Here is a 16584-nt window from a genome sequence, read left to right on the forward strand (position 1 = left end):
AGCTATGGCAAAAGTTCTGCTTATATAGAGGCTTAAGTGGGCGTGGCTCAGATGCGTTTGACAACTGATTATTAATATTCAATTATTGTGGGCAAGTTGTCTTGGCCAATTATTACCAGCATGATTAGTTTCGTTGATAAACATGTTATTGCATACTTACAGGGCTAATAATAATATTGAATTCCCAAACTTTTATTGAAAGATATAAGCGGGTTGTATTTTTGCAGGTATTTTATTTGATTTGCAAACTTTTGGTGTCTTTTGTTGTATTTTGAATTGTTTGCATATACATATTTAATCATGGTTTATCAAGTTATTTCTAATTCGTTTCAATCGTATTGACAATATATACTGAAAACTAAACTCTTGGCTATCACATTAAGAAACTACTCATTTCAAATGGTAGATTATTGATTATCTCTCTTTTTCTTAGGCACATTTTTACAACTGTTGACAATGTTAAAAAAAAAAGTGTGCTTGGGTTTACAAAAGGGTACTGTGCTTTCTATATGATATGATTATTGTCTTTTATTTTTGGTTAGGAATATGCATTAAAGGGGAATAAAGGGGCAATGGGCACTAATAACAACTTTTGGCTTAGAGTATAATAAACTAAAACAATAACTTAAACTATCTTGTGTGTATTTAGTAGTATTTAGTAATGGTAATGCTACCAGGCATTTTACTGCCTGGACTCGCTGGCGGTTATGGCCAACGGCGCCGAATTGCCATTGCTCAGCCTTGCAGGTGTGTTGTTGCTGTTGTCATTCCCCAGACTTGGTTTGTGCTCATCGTTCTCGGGATTGTCCCAGAACTGACGCTCGCCGGAGCCAAACACATTGTAGAATGTGCCGCAGATGATGTAAACAAATGCGGCAATGAAGAAGACAATCTGCCACTGTCCCATGGTGGGCTACAAACGAGAGAAGAGAATTAATTAAAAGACTACTCAATGATCTTTTTGATTATTTGCACTCACCTTGTTATTGATCAGATTGCCCGCTGCAATGGGCGCCAAGAGACCCGCCAGATTCGCCAAGCAGTTGGTAATGGCCATGAGGAAACCGGCAAAACGCGGCGTCAGATCCAAGTGATTGATCTTGAAGCCGGAGTAGATGCCGCCATTGAGGCCCACGCCAATGGTGAGTATAGCCAAGGTCAGGGCACGATCACAGCCGGTGTAGGAGGCGGCAATCAGAGCCAGGCCCGGTCCATACTGGCCAATACTGTTGATGATCTTCCTGGTGGCCGTCAGTGAGAATCGCTTGGAGCTGATCATCCAATCTGCCACCACCGAAATGAACATGGAGAACAGCCACATGGCCAAGTAGGGCAGCGAGCTGAGCAGACCGTTGGACTTGAGGGAGAAACGCAGCACCTGCTTCATGTAAGTGGGCAGCTCCGTCATCAGAGTCTCATAGCCGTAGTTGTGACCCATGTGAGCGAGCAGAATCGCATAGAAGGGCAGCGACTTCATGATAGCCTTGAACGGAATTGGAGGGCTCTAAAAAAGATAAAAAGATTAGCTTGGTATTTGAGAGAATAGAAGAGCAGTTGAGCTTCTCACCTTGATCACATCTGTGCCCCAGAGCGAGTCGTTAATGTAACGCTTCTCACGCTCATCGATGCGAGGATGCACCGAGGGATCCTCAAAGACCAGAAACAGGAAGGCAATCGACCAGATTGTGCCCACAACGCCAAACACGTAGAAGATCGACGGCCAGCCGCCGGAGAAACCGTATTCAGCCAACAAACCAGACAATGGCATCGAGATAATGGTGCCAAACTGTGCTCCCGCATAGACTGCGGCTCCCATCCTCGAGCGTTCGTTAGGCGGTATCCACTTGGCCAGGAGTGCATGCGTGCAGGGCACAATGGGACCTTCGCCCAATCCCTGGATGAAACGGACAGCACACAAGCCATAGACGCCGCCCTCGCGGGCTGCCACAGGCACCAGGAAGGCAAAGACCGAATTGATGAGCATGCCCCAACCCAGGAAGCGCAATGCACCGTATTTCTTGGCCAATATACCGAAGGGAATCTGGGTGATCACATAGCCATAGAAGAACGATGACAGAATGTAGCCCTGCAAGCTGGAACTCCAGACAAACTCGCCATCCTCGCCATTGTCCTGTTAAGAGAGAGAAGAGTGCAAATGTTAGAATTATTGATATCTAAAATTTAAATTATACTATTAAGATCGATGATATATTATTAAAATTGATCAGGGAACGTGTTATTAATTTTTTAATTATTATTTGCCAATTTTTGCTTAAAAGTTAAGGAAAACCAATTATTTTGGATTTTAATAAATGATCACAAATAAGAAATAAATTAACTGTTGATGTTAAAATAATTTTAAGTTTATTTTAATTAAAGAATGAAATTTTTTGCTTTAATTTTTGCGTTAAAATTAAGGAATTACAATTATTTTGGATTTTAATAAATGATCATAAATAAGAAATAAATTAACTATTGATATAAGAAATTATAATTTTAAGTTTCTTTTAATTAAAGAATAAAAAATATAGATATTTGTGCAATTCATTTTATTTTAGCATATTTCCTCCACATTGGTTTAGTCAACTAAAAATTGTTTCCCATAAATTTATACTTACAACTTCCAATTCACGATCGCCGCACTCATCGTCGAGTATCTCCTCGCCCTTCTGGAGCGCCGTGTGGTTCACCATTGCCACAATGGCCACCGACATATTAGTGCGCATCACATACGCATTGGCCATGCCCAAAAAGAGCATGAATGTGACGAAGTAGCGGGTGGTTGCCCAGCCTGTAAAGAGATAAATAAGAGAACATTTAGAGACTGTTTTTAAAGAGCACAAGAAATAAAGAGAGTGAGAGAGAACATGTGTGTCGGATTGGATCATCGTTTAATTACATCTAATTAATGTGCAAAATCTGTCGGCATTAATTTGCTCAAAGGTTTTTGCAAAAGATTTCAGATCTCAAAGCAGATGTCTACGGAAATGACTAAACAAACTAGATACAACAAATTAAAAGATACAAATTAAAGGAGGTCAAAACTGTGACGCGATAAGTCCTAAGATAAGATGCAGACGAGTTGGCTAACATTTGCTTAATTTTCAGATAAGATAATCGCGGCTATGACTCAATGCAGAGCAGCCTCCCCATAGATAAAGCTGGTTCACATTTAATTACCTCAGAGATTGAATTCTCGGCATTTCATTTTAAATCACAATTGTGTACTCGACTCATAATTACAAGTTGTTATAGTAATATTACATGTACTCTTGGTTTTACTTTTCTCTACAGCAATTGTTTATTTTGTTGTGTCATTCGACAACTCAACTTTCACGATCAAACAACACGTGATATTTATGTGATGTGCCAGGTGATTCATTGCACGATTCTGGAAGTTTTTAGGCGTATTTTCGTTTAAACTTAAGGGTGTGTACAGAGTTCAAGTGTGGGGAAACTCCACCTAATGAGCTAGTATTATTTAGTTACTCTTGTTAACATTTGAAATTGCCCTTGGACAGAACACGGTTGTATAGTATTCTCAAATTCTACATAAACAATCAGCAATCGTAATGGAATTTGAACTTAAAACTTTTCAGATATGCTTTTACCCAATAACCCCCCTTTTTGTCTCCCCCTTTGGCCTATTGAGAGCTTAGTTCAACAGAAATTTTTTCCTTAAATTTCGAAATGTTCTGCTGCTTTTTGCCCCAACATTTTTCCACAAAATACGACACAAAGTACAGCGGAAAAACCACATCAAAAACAGTGCTATAGAATTGCAGAGTCGAAATAAATGAAAACGAAAAAAAAAGAAGAATGAAAACAGAAAACATAAAACAATTTGTGTACGTTCGCTTTATTTTTTTATTTGTGCGCACGCAGCGTTAAATCGCGCGATTTGCGAGCAGCCGACGCGGATCCCATTTCCCTTTCCCCGCTCAACGCTCCCTTCACCACAAATGTTGCACAATGGCATTATTGTGGTGGCAAAGTCAGTGGAAACACGTGTATATCGCGCGTATGCAAACGTAGACACAGACTTGAAGCAACTTGACTATTTCTATTAATATTACGTATACGCAGTGGCTGCGGCTTACACTTAAATGTAATTAAACTAATTAATTACATTATTTTTTAATAAGCGATTTTCTTTTATATTATTTCTTTTTCTTCATATCTTTCAGCTTACCCTTTGGTCTGTCCTGGAGACTGTTTTGCTCCCAGACCAGAACATGGCCATCGCGATGACGATGATTAAGCTTGCTGCGTCGGAAGGGCATATTGAATGCTTCACTTTTCCTGAGCTTTTTCGATTTGTATAAATATATTAAAATAAAACTAAACTATATTCGAAACGGATTCGCACTTTTTCTATGCGAATTGTCGGCAAAATAAAACCGAATTACAGCATAAACACACAATACACGACTTGATGTTGTTGTTGCTGGTGTTTCACTTTTACTTTTTGCGCACTCGTTTAAACCATTTCATTGTCTATCTGTAAAGTTGGCCGGGCCTAAACATGTCGCGGGTCAAGATATTAGAGTTGAGTGATTATAAGAAAACTGAATACAGTGGAAAGCTCTATAACTGTCGCACTCGAGGAGGAATATACGACTGACGACTGATGACTGGCCTCTGGGCACTGAGCTGTTTTCGAATAGGTCTCTGGGTACTGGGTACTCTGGGTAATGGTGTACTCTCCAATGTTCGGTTGTTGCTCTGCCACAACTGAGCGCCAACTGTTGCGCATTCTGGCTATATAAACTGGGCGAAAACAAATGCTGGACGCTTGAGGCGCCTGCGTCGACGTTGACGCAGGGAGAATGTGAGACAGAGAAAGAGTGTGAAAGAGAGAGAGAGAGAGAGAGAGAGAGTGAGAATTGTTGAGAGGTAATTTTGTGTGCTCACATGTGATTACATCAACATTGGGGAACGTGTGTCAGAGATTTGGTCAAGGCATATGCTTGCCACAAAACTTAATCATCAGCTGTGCCAACTATTGAACTTGTGCCGATTGATGTCAATTGGTGGTAAATATACATATGTATGTATATACATATAGCGTGTATACATTGATCTATTTTTAACTCTGGTTAGACCTACCTCATCACATCGCACATCGCGTGATGCTCACATGAGAGTTAACTCACACTCTTAATTTCAAATATTTAAATACCACATGATATTTGCCAAATGCGCTGCCAGACAATGGAAATTATCGAGAAAAATGTTGAGTACATGCCGAAACCTTAGAAATGTGAGACGGTCGACGGAACAGCGCGACTGGCGCCAGAATGAGGAGTGATGGGCGGAGGAGAGGGTGGTGCCTAAGTGCTGCTAAGTGGACCTCACTTTTACCCTACCCCCTTACCCAAGTGTGTCTTCCTCTTAATTAACAATTAAGCACCACATTTGGAGGCATTATAAAAGCGCAATCCATTGCATTGTCAGGTGCTTGCTAATTTTGAGTAAAGTGCAAAATATTCGCAACGCAAAAAATCTTCATAGCTCAGTCCAGAGAACCGGATAGAGAGAAAGAGAACTAAGTTGAGTACAGCTCTAAATACCCTTTTAATATTTAATCAACGGTATACTTTTTGTACTATAAATACTATTTTACTTTATTATCAATTCAATTTAAATTCTCAAGCTCTAAGTAATTTAATATAATTTTAATCAAATATTTATTTTATATTATTTCGAGCTCTTCTGATAAAAATAAAATATATTTCTAACTATATATTATCATTAAATTTATTAAATTAAAGAGCAATAATTATTTTAAATTTATTTTTAGTTGAGTCTACTTAAATTCCTTTGCTTCTCCTCTTTTCTTGCCTTTATAACAAAACTAATGTATTATTAGTTAGGGTATACAAGTCGGCTCATTCACTTATTCATTCACTCACACTCTCTCATAAATCCATTCGCTGTCGAAGTCTCGAGTCGGTTGAAGGCAGCTGCCAAGAACCGTTGCCGGCAAGCGGCTTTTGCACGTGTTTCTCGCCTGTTTCTCTCGCCTCGACTTTGCTCGTGAGCTGAGCAAGTTTCTCAAAAAGAGCAGCACAAGCTGACTAGCTAATGAGCTACAAATCATTATGGGGGTCGAGCAAGCGTAGCGTACTCTAAATTCGTCACTGGGGAATGAAACTATTGAATTGTCGACTTCACTGGAAATGCCGGCAATTGTTATTGTAATTGTTATTGTTAATTTTGTTATGTATAATAATTGTGTAGGCAAAATGCGACAGAATTTACCCAAACTTGAGCATTGTTGTGCTTATTTATGGAACCCAAGGGGAAATACAAGAGATCCATCATAAAATGTCGTCATGTTATGACGCTCTTTTTTTTTTTGGCAAGTCCTCAAATGGAAATGTTTTTTGGACGGGTACAGTCTAACGTTTGAGCAATTAGTTAAAAGTACGAGCATAGTAAAATGTTATTAAATGTGATGAATAAAAGTGTATGGACTAGCAGATACGCTGTCACAAAATTCATTAAAATTTCTACGGACTATATTCAACAAAATATTATTTAATACTATAAAACACCCTTTTACACTCATTATTTTTAACAGGGTAGAATAATAGGAAGCGTTGCTGAATTAGCTGCATTTGTTCTATTTCCGTTCATTAACATGCCTTGCAAAATCAGCTAACAACAATTGGCATCGACTACAATGGCGCTGTCACTAGTTAATAACTGTCATTAGCAGCATGCGGCACGTGACTCCCACTAGTTTTATCAGCAAACTTCAAAAAAGCTTTCAACAGACCATTTTCAAAGGTTTGCGTGCTGGCTAAAAAAGCGTTGCCTACTTTTGGGCTGCGCTTTAAAAGCCCACAAGCCAAGGGCCTGCGAAATACGTAATGCGTGCACGTTACGTAACGTAACTTATACTTCGCGCTGTTGCGCTATCTAGAGCTTATCTGTGGAATTGAAATTGCTAAATATATGTTTGCTTTATGGCAGAGACTATGTCTATTGATATTGATATTCTCAGCTAATTAAACAACAATCTGTTCGGATTTCATATTCAATTGCATGTATGGGAAACTATAGGGGGTTATTATTTAGAGAAATAATATGCATTTATGAATGTAATTTCATTATATTTACTGTCCATGTCAGATCGTGATCGCTTAAGGATTTTTCACTCTTGATATTATTTCTAGACACAGCTGCACCTTTTGTTTATATTAATGTTAATAAAGTCTATTGAGTGGGATTCACAGATTAGCTGGTACTTGAATCCCATAAATTCTCAGAAGTCGATATGGGGCATTGACAGGTGCAAAAGAGTTGGGCAAACATGTTTGCAAATACTAAAGATGTTGATTACGAGGCATACAACTCACTAACTGATATGTGTGATGCTCTTTGTGGGCCAAACAAAACAAAAGCGTTAACGTTGAGGTTGAATGTTTTGTAATGATGTCATCCGAACGATTAGTGGAATATTTCTACCACGTATCAGACAAGTGCTCACAGACAATACTGTATCTGTATTCTATATAGTATAGACTTCTGTTTTTGCCCATCATATCTGAGTTTCAATTGTTTCCGTTGACAGTGGGCGCAATTAAATTGTGCTACGATCAGGTAATCTCTCACCCTTCAGGTGTGTCGCTCACACTGTCACTGTCGATATGTATTTAAATTTTATTTTCAAACTGTACTGTCAAGTTGTACTGTATATTCTGTAAATTCAAACCTCACAATAATTTAAAAATAACGTGCGCACATCTAGCTGAAATGAGTAATTTGGCTTAAATTGTCCGCGATTAACGTCACTGAATGAAATTTAATTGTCAAAGGAACTACATTTCGATATTCTCACAGCAACTAGTTTTTTTAAGTTTCTACATATAAGTTCGGCACGTATTTTCGACTTACTCATTCAATTTACTATAGCTTAAGTAGAACCCCGGCAATTTTCTAATTTAACTGCCATAACTGTCTGGACTGTAAATTGCATTACACATATGACAAAGCGGCGCAGATCGTTAAGCAAATCTTTCAGAAACGCAAGTATATATTACGAATATTTATAGTATCTCTTTACAAATGTGACTTGTGTGTGGGCGTTGGGCAATTCTCGTATCTTTTTCGTTTGCGAAACAGAATTCGTGTGAAAATTAACGCGCATTTGCGAATGCGAAACTGTAGCAAATATCTATCTTAAAACCATATTCAATAATCATGTAATATTCGCTGACATGCCAAAGAGAATTGATCAAAATCAGACGAAAATGCAATGTCAATGTCGGGGCCAAAAACTCACGACATTTTGCTGAAATTTGTCAATTTGCCAGACAACAAATGCTACACGAATTAAGTGCATTAAAATACTCAGTAAAAGCGGCATGAAGGGTATATTCGGATAAGCTTAATTTGGAAATTAATCATACAGTCGTATATACTCTGTTTGTATGCTAAAATTTAAATTAATATTAATGCATAGTTAATTGCATAACTGCATACAGGGTATCTGAAAGTCAACCAAGGATTTCAACTAATAGATTTCTTTTGATTTCAAATGAAATGTAGTGAAAGTCTTTAATTGTTTGTAGGGTATTTCATAATCAATTACAGTCACTTTGTCAGCTGTTAGCCACATTCTGTTAACACACCTAACACTTCACTACGAATATTTTAAATGAAAGTTAAAGATTGGCATTATGCTCTTAAGAATGTGGGAATGCCAAGGTTATTGACACTCTGATTGCAAATTTCCTCATCGTTCTTGACCTTAACACTGCGAGCGTAATGAAAGTCGGTGTCAAGTTTCAAACTTGCACGAAAACTAGTTTTAATTTTGTTGTTATTTTTATATGGTTATTGCTGAATTGTTTATTTGCATGGCAATAAACACGTATTTGATTTATTTGTTATTTTGTTTTGTTTTGACTCTGGCTCGTATTGCCGGTGACCGGATTCAGTTGCACTCCATGCCATTCCCCAAAAATGGCCAAAAAACGACAAGGAACTGGCCCATAAACTATGTCATGAGATCTCAGATCATCGCTCTATCAAGCTATGGCAAAGTAGGAAAACAATCTAAAGCCATAAACAGGCAACAAAATAAACAATTGAGGCAAATACATTTATCAGTTGTTGTTTTTTTTTTTTGTTTTTTTTGTGTGTCAACAAACTATTCACGGATTCAATTCAGATACGGAATCATCGGATCCGGCGTTTCATGTTGATTGCGAATTTGGCTCACGCGTTGGCGACAATAAATGTCTCCGTGTCTCTTTCGAGTTTAATTTTTGTTTATTAATAAAAATTTCGAGACATCGCATAACAAATAACTTCCGTTTTTGCGGTCCGTAAAAAGCGCCTGGAGAGGTCGCCCGATTCAAATCAAATCAAATCGAATTAGCTGAAGTAGAAGCTATCTAATTGAATCAGCGTCAAGTGACCCTCTATTTGTTGTAATTTCGTATATAGTATTTTGTGCTTCTTATGAAATTTAAGACAGTTGCAAAATAAGCACAAATCGCTTAATTGCGAGACGAATGGGAGGTGATGGATAAAGGGAGACACTTACGAAACATGAGAGAGTTCCGTTTATGCCAAAACGTGTTCAGTAAAGCCACTGAAATACTCACTAGTAATTCCATATAATACACCTTACAACAACTTCTATTTTAATTTTATATTGTAAGCGGCAGTTTTGTATCTGAAAAAAAAACTGACAGTTATGTTTGTGTTGGGATGAGCAACAGGTGCAACTCTACACTCAGAGAAAATATTTGACAACTATATGCTATCAAACTTCAAAGTTTTTCTGGTCTGAATGTCAGCTACAATTTACAAGCAATCTATAATAATTTCAGGTTTTCTCAATTAGTTTGAAGGCTTTAAGTAAGCTAATAATCATTTGAAACATTAAATAGATCAGATATAGATTTGCATTGATCTCTGCTAAGTATTTAATTACTACTATAATTAGCTGACTTAGCTTAAATTTTTTTAAAATAAAATTAATACTGATTAACAGAAAAGCTTACCCAATTCTGGCTTCTCGGGTTCCTTTTCGGAACTCGCACAGATCGCTTCCTTAGACGCCGACATTTTTGGTAGTGTTTGTGCGGGTTTCTTGTCTTCACGAATTACACTCTGAATTTATTAGACTTTATCTGAGTGTTGTAATCGTATTAACAGCACGAATTGCATAAGAATCAGTCAAAAGCAGTGCGGGGATTTAGCAAGCTTTGTATGACGAATAAATATAAAAATAAGAAATGTCTTTAACTGAGGGCAAGCACGTCGCCTGGCGGTTTTAAGTCATTTTCGGCAATCCACTTGCTCTTATTATTATTTTTATTTAAGTATTTTATTTTGATTTTTGCGGTTTGCGTTTTCACTCGCGTTGCTGCGCGTTGGGCAGCTTGAAATGTTCTGAACGATTAACGACAAGACGCGTTGCCTTTAAATAAGCTGCATCAATGGCTGGGGCAGAAGCTGAAGCTAAAGCTGAAGCTGACGATGAAGCTGGAACGCTGCTTCGGCTGTTTGCACGATTTATTTCGTTTTGTTTGGTTTATTGGATTGTGTTGTTGACTTGATCTCGGGAGATCTGCGCAAGCGTCTCGCTTCCGATCTCGAGGTTTGCACGTTCCGACGTTTTGCCGCTCGGCCGATCGAGTTGTCGGGACCAGACACGTTAATCTGTAAGCAGAATATAGCAAATTAGTATGATAAATTTAGCAAGTCAATCAGTACGATAGATAGGGGCTTTAATTGATCTGGCAAACGCTAAAAGCAAACTCAAAACCGAAAAGCCGCATTTGAAACTGGCTCACGAGTTTGTCACCCCTACGCACGTTCCCATAGTTAACGCTCGGCGATCGTCGCTCGACAATCGCCGCTCGACAAATATTTGTGTCAAATGTTTGCGATGATTTGCCAAATTTTTAGCAATTTTGTGTGTGGGCGCTTTGATTTTCTATAATTATAAACATATTTTCATGTGAATTGAATCAATTTGATATAGTTTTTTGAAGTACAGTTTTGCATTGAAATTGTTAGCAGATTCCGTCAGTTGTGCTTGTTAGAACAAGTTAATTACGTATATCTACAGCCGGCTACAATGAATTTACATAATTACGTATAGTCGCTCCATTTAGTCTAGCTCAATGCGATCTGGCTTTTACATATGTGAACTCAGCTGTTTCTTTTTTTGTTTTTTTTTCTATTTGCTGTTTTTCTCTTACTTTCAAATTGTAATTTCGAACTTCATTGATGATGTAATTTGTTTATCGTTTAAAACTAATTACAAAGTATTTCATTGTTTGTTTAAGTTTGAAGAGTTGTCAAAAAAACTTAAAACAAACCGGTTATGAACGAATTCGCATATATCCACAGGTAAATCCATTATAATTCACCTTCTGCTTACGCGTAATTCTATTGAAATACATTTAAATATTTGTATATATTTTTATTTTTATTTATTTATTGTTTTGTGAGTGGAATTCCAATTAGTGGTTGAGCGCGTCACAGTACCCAAAATTTATTTTAGAAAGTATGGCAAGACTCAGTTGAGGCTAAAACTGAGGATTTTAAGCACTGTTTTGAAACTTGAACTGTTGTTTGTTTGTTGTAGGTGGTTTTTTTTTACCACTTTCTGAGAATATCGCATAAAGTATTTATATAAAAGCAATTTATTAAAATCTAATGGGGATCGAGAGCTAGCTTAAAGCTTTAGTAACAGGTTCTATAATAAAATCGGTTAGAGATTATAATTTATAAAAAAACCCGACCAATACATATATTACGAACTTCTTGAAGTGCTTTATACTCCGCTTTTCCAATTGTAGCGCATTTTTGTAAACAAAATTGTTATCGACACATGCAATTAGCGGATTTTTATTTGATATCGATCAAATAGTGCAAAAAGTATATATGCTAAAAATAAATAAGTGAATTATTTTGCGCTTTGCGGCTGCTAATCGGACGCAGCACGTTTCAGTCTGAAGATGTCGATTAGACGCTTCGGAAGTCGAGCTTGTGCTGGTCTTAAGAGCACTTGTGAATAGAAAAGGAAGAAAATATCCTATGCTTAGCGTATTATCCCTCGTATGGATACATATGAATAAGTTTAATTTATCTGGTATAAAATGGCATCTTCGAAACAAAAGCTAAGTGATTATTATGATCCCTTAAATTACACAGAAAATAATCAAAAAACTAACACTTTCTGTCAGCTACTAAATCATGGAGGTCAACTTGCTTCATCATTAACTGCTTTGATAATTGCTACTGGTTTTTGAGCAACGACCAGTCCAATTATTAACTTAAAATTAATATAGGCTAACAGTTCGCAGATAAAATAAAAGTCGTGAGTTGCCAATAGATTAAACAGTTCAGTTTTCGAATTTCCGAATGTGTTCGGTGTGAAAATGTTTCGCTAACGTTGTAGTCTAGTGCTGTTCAGACTTCAGCCAGACCGTTATATAAGTCATACAAGCGAACGACTGGAAAAGCACATTTAATTTAATGGATAACCGAGCCCTTGATATGCATCGGAAAACAGACTGCAGTAAACATAGAATTAGAAATTGTAATGTATTAAAATATACAATAAAAAAAAAAATAAATAAACCGCAGTTAGGGGAATTACAAAAATAGTTATAAATAATATGCAAAAAATATATAGTAGGTATACTAAATAATAAATGCCATTTTAATTAAGGAGCGTGTTGTCATTTATAGCGTAGCTTATAAATTCATTATATGATCATCACTAAAACAACAAGCGATTTTGCTTATATTTTCATTTATCATGCATTAAATCTTAGTTTTGAAATTTATGGAGCCCTACTAGCTTGGCTAATTCTGGAGTACATTTAAGAATACTAAAGGAAATTGTTTAAATAAATTTATGATCAATACATGACAAAGACTTCGGCTAATTCGAAGGCTAAGCGTGTGTCCAATGAATTTCAAGTGTTTTCAATTTTTGATAGAGCATCATAAAACTTTATGGCTGTTTGTAGCCAGCGATTTCGATTTACTATTGAATTGGCGAATTCTTGGACACGCTCTATTTATGACAACTGGCAGATTTATAGATACACGACGTTTATTTGATCAGAACTAAGAATACACTCTTAGTGCTTAAAAAAATATTAATTTAAGTTACCAAGGGGCGTTTGTGAACCTATTGAATAGCCGTAAATCAAGCTCACTTATCTGAACGAGAATTTCGCACTGACGTACTTATGTATGTAGTACCCGTGCCGAGCCATAGATTAAACTCTCACACACACACCTTTAACTACTGGACACTGAGGGCGGATGTATAAATTCCAGCGACATAGTTCACACCTGTCAGATATTCAAATTATTATGTTTCCATACAAGGTTATGGGAAGTATGAACTATGCGTTTGCACTTTTTTTAACTTTTTATTATGCTACAACTAACGGAAATATTTGTCTCGATTTTTATGGATCTCCAAAATTTCCCTAGTCACAGCTAACTCATTCAGCAAAAATATGACCGTTAATTGTTGGCAATAAACGATATATGGAGGTCGTTTCTTTTGTGTTAACTTAATTATATAGCCATCAAGTTTATCGCAGACTCATAAATGGCAGGCCCTCTGGTTCTGGATTTTTTGGCTAGTCAAAGTCGTCATCTATATACGTCAGACTGTCATTAACCGTTAACACTTATTGCCCCAAACAATACTTCAAAATTTTCCACATGTGCTTCACAACAAATTTCGCATCAACAATCGTTTCACGTGCAACAATTCCTCAGTTCGTGTCTCGAGTGTTTGAATTTTTTAATGCTGCCTGGCAAATTTCTATTTTATTTAAATTATCGCAATTTATTATAACTTTATTCGCACGGTAATTGGAGGCTCTTTATTAGTGCGCTCTTTTATTTAATACATATTTTATAATCTAATTTTTTCTATTATATGCGACGATTTTAATGGCGCCTATTTTGATAGCGATAAATAAATAAATTTAGTGAACTTAACAACACATTTGACTCGATTTGTATCGTTACGTTTCGGCCGAGTGGCTCTTGATGCTCCATTGTCGATTGTCGATTGTGGATGCCAATTGTCGATTGTTGATTGTGGGCTATAGTCGAGTGTTGATTGTATTCTCTGGGAAATTGCTTGCATCTAAAGTGCTTTAGCTTATCGCCAGGAATCTAAGCATTAACAAAGTATTACACTGCGCATTTTTGCACTTGAAATAACTTAATGATCAGTCTTTTGGCTAAAACAAATTCAATTACAACCCTTCACTTTCTAGCCATGTGCTCAAGTTATAACCCAGCAACTGCTGTTACTTTTCTGGGAAAGGAATCAAATTGACGTTTATTGAATTAATTGATAATTATCAACATATAAGATTTATAATACATACATATAAATTAGTTAATGAGTTCTTTGACACTCACTGTGAGAGAAGAAGAGTGAGTGACAGAGCGTGAATAATAAAATTGAAATTTTTTAAGGCTGCTCTCTAAAACTCATTATCATAAAGTACGCAATTAATTAATTGAAGTTAAGGTGAGTTTCAGCTGAAACTGAAACTCACTCACCTTTGGCAAGCGAAATAACAAAATAATGAAATAAAAATGAATGGAAGCGAGACAAAACGAAATACAACAACAATTTCGATTTTTGAACAGACCCGCATCAGCTGTTTTCGACTTTATGTTATAGTAATTTGCGATGTGTTGTGTGTTTTATTTGTTTCACTCGATGGCGAAGGTGTGGACAAAAACAGAGAGCGAACTAAAACGCGTTAAGCAAAAACAACGATAACGGATTGCAACGTTGCAGGAATTTGCAACTGCAATTTAAATTATCAACTCTTTTCTTTCATCATAATAATGATAAGAAGCCTTTGTTTTATAAACAGGCACTCACGAGCTAGTTTTTCCAATTTGTAGGCACTTTTTAAATTCGCGATCAATTTTCACCACGCGCACAGTGTAACTTTCTTATTTGCCTGGGAGCTGCTGCTGCGTCGTCGTTGGTGGCAGAGAAGCGGCCTGACCGAGCGTTGGCGCTGTAATGACTTACTACCTGAGCTAATTGAACGTTTTTATAATTCTGTTTCTGTTTGTGTTTCATTCGCGTTAAAACAAAGCCTCAGGTGGGAGGCAGCAATCCAAAAAAAAAATACAAATACAACAACAACAAATAAACGAAGCACGACGCCACTCAACTTGATTCATCAGTTGAGCCGAATAAAGCCGAGTGTGCTTCGTCTCCGTAGTCTGCGATAGCTGCTGATAAATAGTGATAATGACAACGTTTATTGCTCAAGTTATAAACTATTAAATGATGTTTTTATTGCTCTTTTAGCCTGCGGCAATTGCAGCCTACAAAACAAAGCTTTTACTGTCACTATTCAGTATTTACTATTAACTTGTACTGCAAGCTCAGCACGTGAGCTTCAATAGTTCCATCTCTGCATGTTTGTTTTTGTTGTGCACTCACTCATCTCGCGGCTTGCTGATTTATGAGCGCAGCTTATGAGAGAATGGTGAACCGGTTGACGGCTCTCTCAGCAAGTGCAGCATGTGATTATTAACTGCCGTTATTCTACGATCTCGCTCTCACTCTTTCTCTTCGCTGTCCCTGACATTCACGTGCTCACGAGCCAAGTGCTGCGCTCAGAGCGGTTGTGGATTGCGTGAGGAACTCGTGTGGGCCATATTAAAAGCGTTGGCGTTGGCAGTGTTGACATTGAGTAATTGAAACATCTTTTACAATATTGACAGCACACAGTTAACACATTTATATATAGTTATTGTAAACGTCGTCAACTTATCAGCCATGCAAATTTCACGCTCAGTGCAACGACTTCGTTAAGGGCCGCCCTACGTCAATTTAAGAATTACATATATGTATCTAGGTAAATACAACACCTTCGGCATTTGGGGCTATAAAGCGGTGGAGATAAGATCGAGATCTTGACAATATTAATCGACCTTTGCTTCGCATTGCTCGAAAACTGAGAAATTTTGCACCATAAAATAAACCGTCGAGCAGTGGCAAATTGAACTCTCGATTTGGCCTTTATGAATGGGAACCTGAGTGTAAAATAAAACCGTCACATGATTTGGATTACGGCTAAGTATAATCATTGACATACTCGTACTCGTGTACATATGCGCATATATATATCAGAGTATAGCTAAGCAACAAAGTTCCAAAGATGGCGATGCTTATCGCCCTGATTATTTGACAAGTTGAAGTGCGAATACGGTTATACAATTCGGAATAACCAACGCAATTAAATTTGTTGTCGCTCTTAAAGCGCCAGCTAAAGACCCAATAGAAGGCCTTAATTACTTAACTAAATCAATGTTGACATTATCATTTCGGATAATCATATTTATTACTTATTAGAACTTGAATTCCGCTAACTTATGATGGCCCTTCTACTTGTCTGTTTTGTGAAAGATTCTAAGACTATCAATAAATTATTCAACTTAAAACAAAATTTATGAATTCAAACTTCAATTCAACTTAACTCCACTTTTAAATCCATTTTTTTTTATTGATTTTCTAATTTTCAATATATTTCT

General features: G+C 36.9%; 1 protein-coding gene and 1 long non-coding RNA gene across 3 annotated transcripts; one reads left to right on the forward strand and one right to left on the reverse strand.

Annotated features, from left to right (window-relative positions):
• Window positions 1–502: 502 nt before the first annotated feature.
• On the reverse strand, window positions 503–15067 carry LOC117783117 (putative inorganic phosphate cotransporter). 2 transcript variants are annotated; one of them, XM_034620328.1, is made up of 6 exons: window positions 14915–15067; window positions 10026–10686; window positions 2619–2791; window positions 1568–2131; window positions 980–1504; window positions 503–913 (listed from the first exon to the last, which is right to left on the reverse strand). In XM_034620328.1, exons 2-6 carry the CDS (start codon window positions 10087–10089, stop codon window positions 683–685), a joined length of 1557 nt encoding a protein of 518 aa, XP_034476219.1. In that variant the 5' UTR covers window positions 10090–10686; window positions 14915–15067; the 3' UTR covers window positions 503–682. The 2 variants fall into 2 exon arrangements, with proteins under 2 accessions (XP_034476219.1, XP_034476218.1); XM_034620327.1 differs by lacking the exons at window positions 10026–10686; window positions 14915–15067 and adding an exon at window positions 4193–4322.
• On the forward strand, window positions 3978–4464 carry LOC117783118. Its single transcript, XR_004617353.1, has 2 exons — window positions 3978–4021; window positions 4188–4464. It is a non-coding gene; the product is annotated as an uncharacterized LOC117783118 (long non-coding RNA).
• Window positions 15068–16584: the final 1517 nt, after the last annotated feature.

Source organism: Drosophila innubila (assembly GCF_004354385.1).
Source record: "Drosophila innubila isolate TH190305 chromosome 2R unlocalized genomic scaffold, UK_Dinn_1.0 1_C_2R, whole genome shotgun sequence".
NCBI lineage: Eukaryota > Metazoa > Arthropoda > Insecta > Diptera > Drosophilidae > Drosophila > Drosophila innubila.

Coding starts and splice junctions, on each gene's coding strand:
- LOC117783117 (XM_034620327.1), bottom strand. CDS start 4,283: ATGCCCTTCCGACGCAGCAAGCTTAATCATCGTCATCGCGATGGCCAT. Junction 2,792..4,192: donor TCTCCAGGACAGACCAAAGG/GTAAGCTGAAAG, acceptor ATCTCTTTACAG/GCTGGGCAACCACCCGCTAC. Junction 1,505..1,567: donor GGGGCACAGATGTGATCAAG/GTGAGAAGCTCA, acceptor TATCTTTTTTAG/AGCCCTCCAATTCCGTTCAA.